At 62.3% G+C, this 2,051-nt stretch overlaps 1 protein-coding gene across 1 annotated transcript in view; it reads right to left on the reverse strand.

Annotated features, from left to right (window-relative positions):
- SPRG_21664 (hypothetical protein) overlaps positions 1 to 1,935 on the reverse strand; it is a gene marked incomplete at both ends in the record, with an annotated part of 3,151 nt that extends 1,216 nt beyond the window's left edge. The window contains 2 exons of the mRNA XM_012355318.1: positions 7 to 1,284; positions 1,339 to 1,935. Coding sequence (XP_012210708.1) covers positions 7 to 1,284; positions 1,339 to 1,935 — 1,875 coding nt within the window. The remainder of the gene's footprint in view (positions 1 to 6; positions 1,285 to 1,338) is intronic.
- Between the last annotated feature and the right edge of the window lie 116 nt (positions 1,936 to 2,051).

Below are 2,051 nucleotides of genomic sequence, written 5' to 3' on the forward strand. Positions count from 1 at the left end.
CTCGACCTTGCGCGCGACGTTGGCCACGATTTCGCAGTACGTTTCCATCTCGTTCTCGGGGTCCTGCAGCAAAAGCAGCGTGCGCTCGACGACTGCACGCGGCCAGACCCGTCGAAACGCATTGTCGAGTGCGGTCACGAGCACGAGCTCTTTCGTAGGCGTCGTGAGACCGAGGCGCGCCGTCATGACCTCCAAGCACGCGTGCGCGAGCGTCGACTGCTTCTGCACCAGCAACAGCGAGAGAAGCGAGTGCAAGAGCGGCTGCACACGGGCCGCAATGTCGTAGATGCCGACGTATTGGTCTTGGAACGCGCCAACGAGGACGCCGAACCGGGCATGGATCCCCACGAGCTGCACTTCCGGGTTGAATTTCAAGACAGGATCGACCATGATGCAGTGCACCGATGTCGGAATATCCGACGACTCTGGCTCGGCGTTGGCGATCTCGAGTTGGACCCCGTACTCGGCCAAGAGCTCATAGTACGTGTTGGCCATCTCTTCGGGCGATCCTTGGAGCTTGCCCATACTGCGCGCGCGCATCGGGTCGTGGACTTGTAGAAACGATCGGAGTGCATCGGCATGCGCCTTCGGCTCAAAATCAACGCCGTCCAGGAGCGGCCACCACGCCTGAAAGCCCTTGGGGCCATACAAGCCGTGCATGAGCGTGCACGGTGTCGGGAGCTCGTGAGGGCCGCGCCAGGTCGAGACGTGCGAGATGTCACTGGCCAAGAGCACCTGCTCCTTTGTTTCGGGGTCCCACACGTAGAGACACCCGAGCGTATCGAGGAGCGCGAACCGTGGCAAGAGCATATGCTTGTTTGATTCGCCCAAGAGACCGAGCCAGCCGGTGAACCACGCGCCGCTTTTCTTGTATGCGGCATTCGACTGTGGCAGGAGGCGCGGAATCGGCACAAACAAGTGCGCTTGGCCGACCATGGCGTTGCAGCGCGGCAGCGCCTCGGCCCGCTCAAACTCAATCTCAAAGCGGAGACTCCCCGCGTCAGCCGACCCGGACGTCGCAATGCGGTACACGAGCACTTGCTGCAGCGAGAGGCAGTAGACGCGATCGTGGTCGACGGCAATCGCGTAAAAGAACGCGGTCGGCGGCAAGACGAGGCGGCAGCAGCGGGCATCGAGGCGGTCGCGGGCGTAGACGTCAATGAGAAGCAGATCGTCTTGGAGCACGAGAACGACGAGCGCTTCGTTGTGCCACCAGTCCATCGCGACAACGCGGAAGGCTTGCTCGTCGTGAACGTTCCCGAAGCAGAGCCACGCACCTTTGGGCTACACACAGAGTGCACTCGATCGGAGAGATGCGGATTTGACGGTGCATCGTACCTTGTGGAGGAGGGCAAAGCCACGGGCCCCTGCGACGGCGACGCGGGTATCGTCGGGCGAGACGGCGAGGAGCTGCATCGGGCTGTTTTGGTTCGTGTACGTGCTAGGCACAGGGATCGCAATGGACGAGAGCACGCCGCACGGGTCGTTCTTGCAGTTGGCCGCGAGCACGTGGACGCTCGTCGCTTCGAGGAGATGCAAATCGCTCTTCCCCATCGGCAGCACCGAGCGCGCAAAGTCGACAAGCACGACCGTCGGGAGCGCGGTCGGAAGACGCGGCGTCTCGGGGTTGTGAAAGGCCAGCAAGTGGTCGAGCGCCTCGATCGGCTGCCAGTTTGTTTGCGAAAAGCAGGAGAGGTAGAGTTTCAGGTACCGGTGCATGGCCAGATGGCCCGAGAGGCCGGCGAGGGCCATGTACCCGTCAAACTTGGCGCGCTCTTCGAACGCGAGCATCGACGGCTTGGGCGACACGCAGTCGCCGAGCGTCGCCTGCATGCGCAGCGCGTACTCCCACACGACCTGGTCTTCGTCGAGCGCGAGCTTGTGCGTCGAGCAAAACGCATGCGACTGGAGCGCGAGTGTCGCGAGTGAGAACGCCTTTGCGAACGAGATGCGCAGCAGCGAGAGCTTCACCGACGACCCCAACGGGAGCTCTTTCAAAATCGCCACAATATCGTTGAACGCCAAGTGTGCCACGGCTTGGTCGTTGATCG

Source organism: Saprolegnia parasitica, assembly GCF_000151545.1.
Source record: "Saprolegnia parasitica CBS 223.65 unplaced genomic scaffold supercont2.228, whole genome shotgun sequence".
In the NCBI taxonomy this organism is placed as follows: domain Eukaryota; phylum Oomycota; class Saprolegniomycetes; order Saprolegniales; family Saprolegniaceae; genus Saprolegnia; species Saprolegnia parasitica.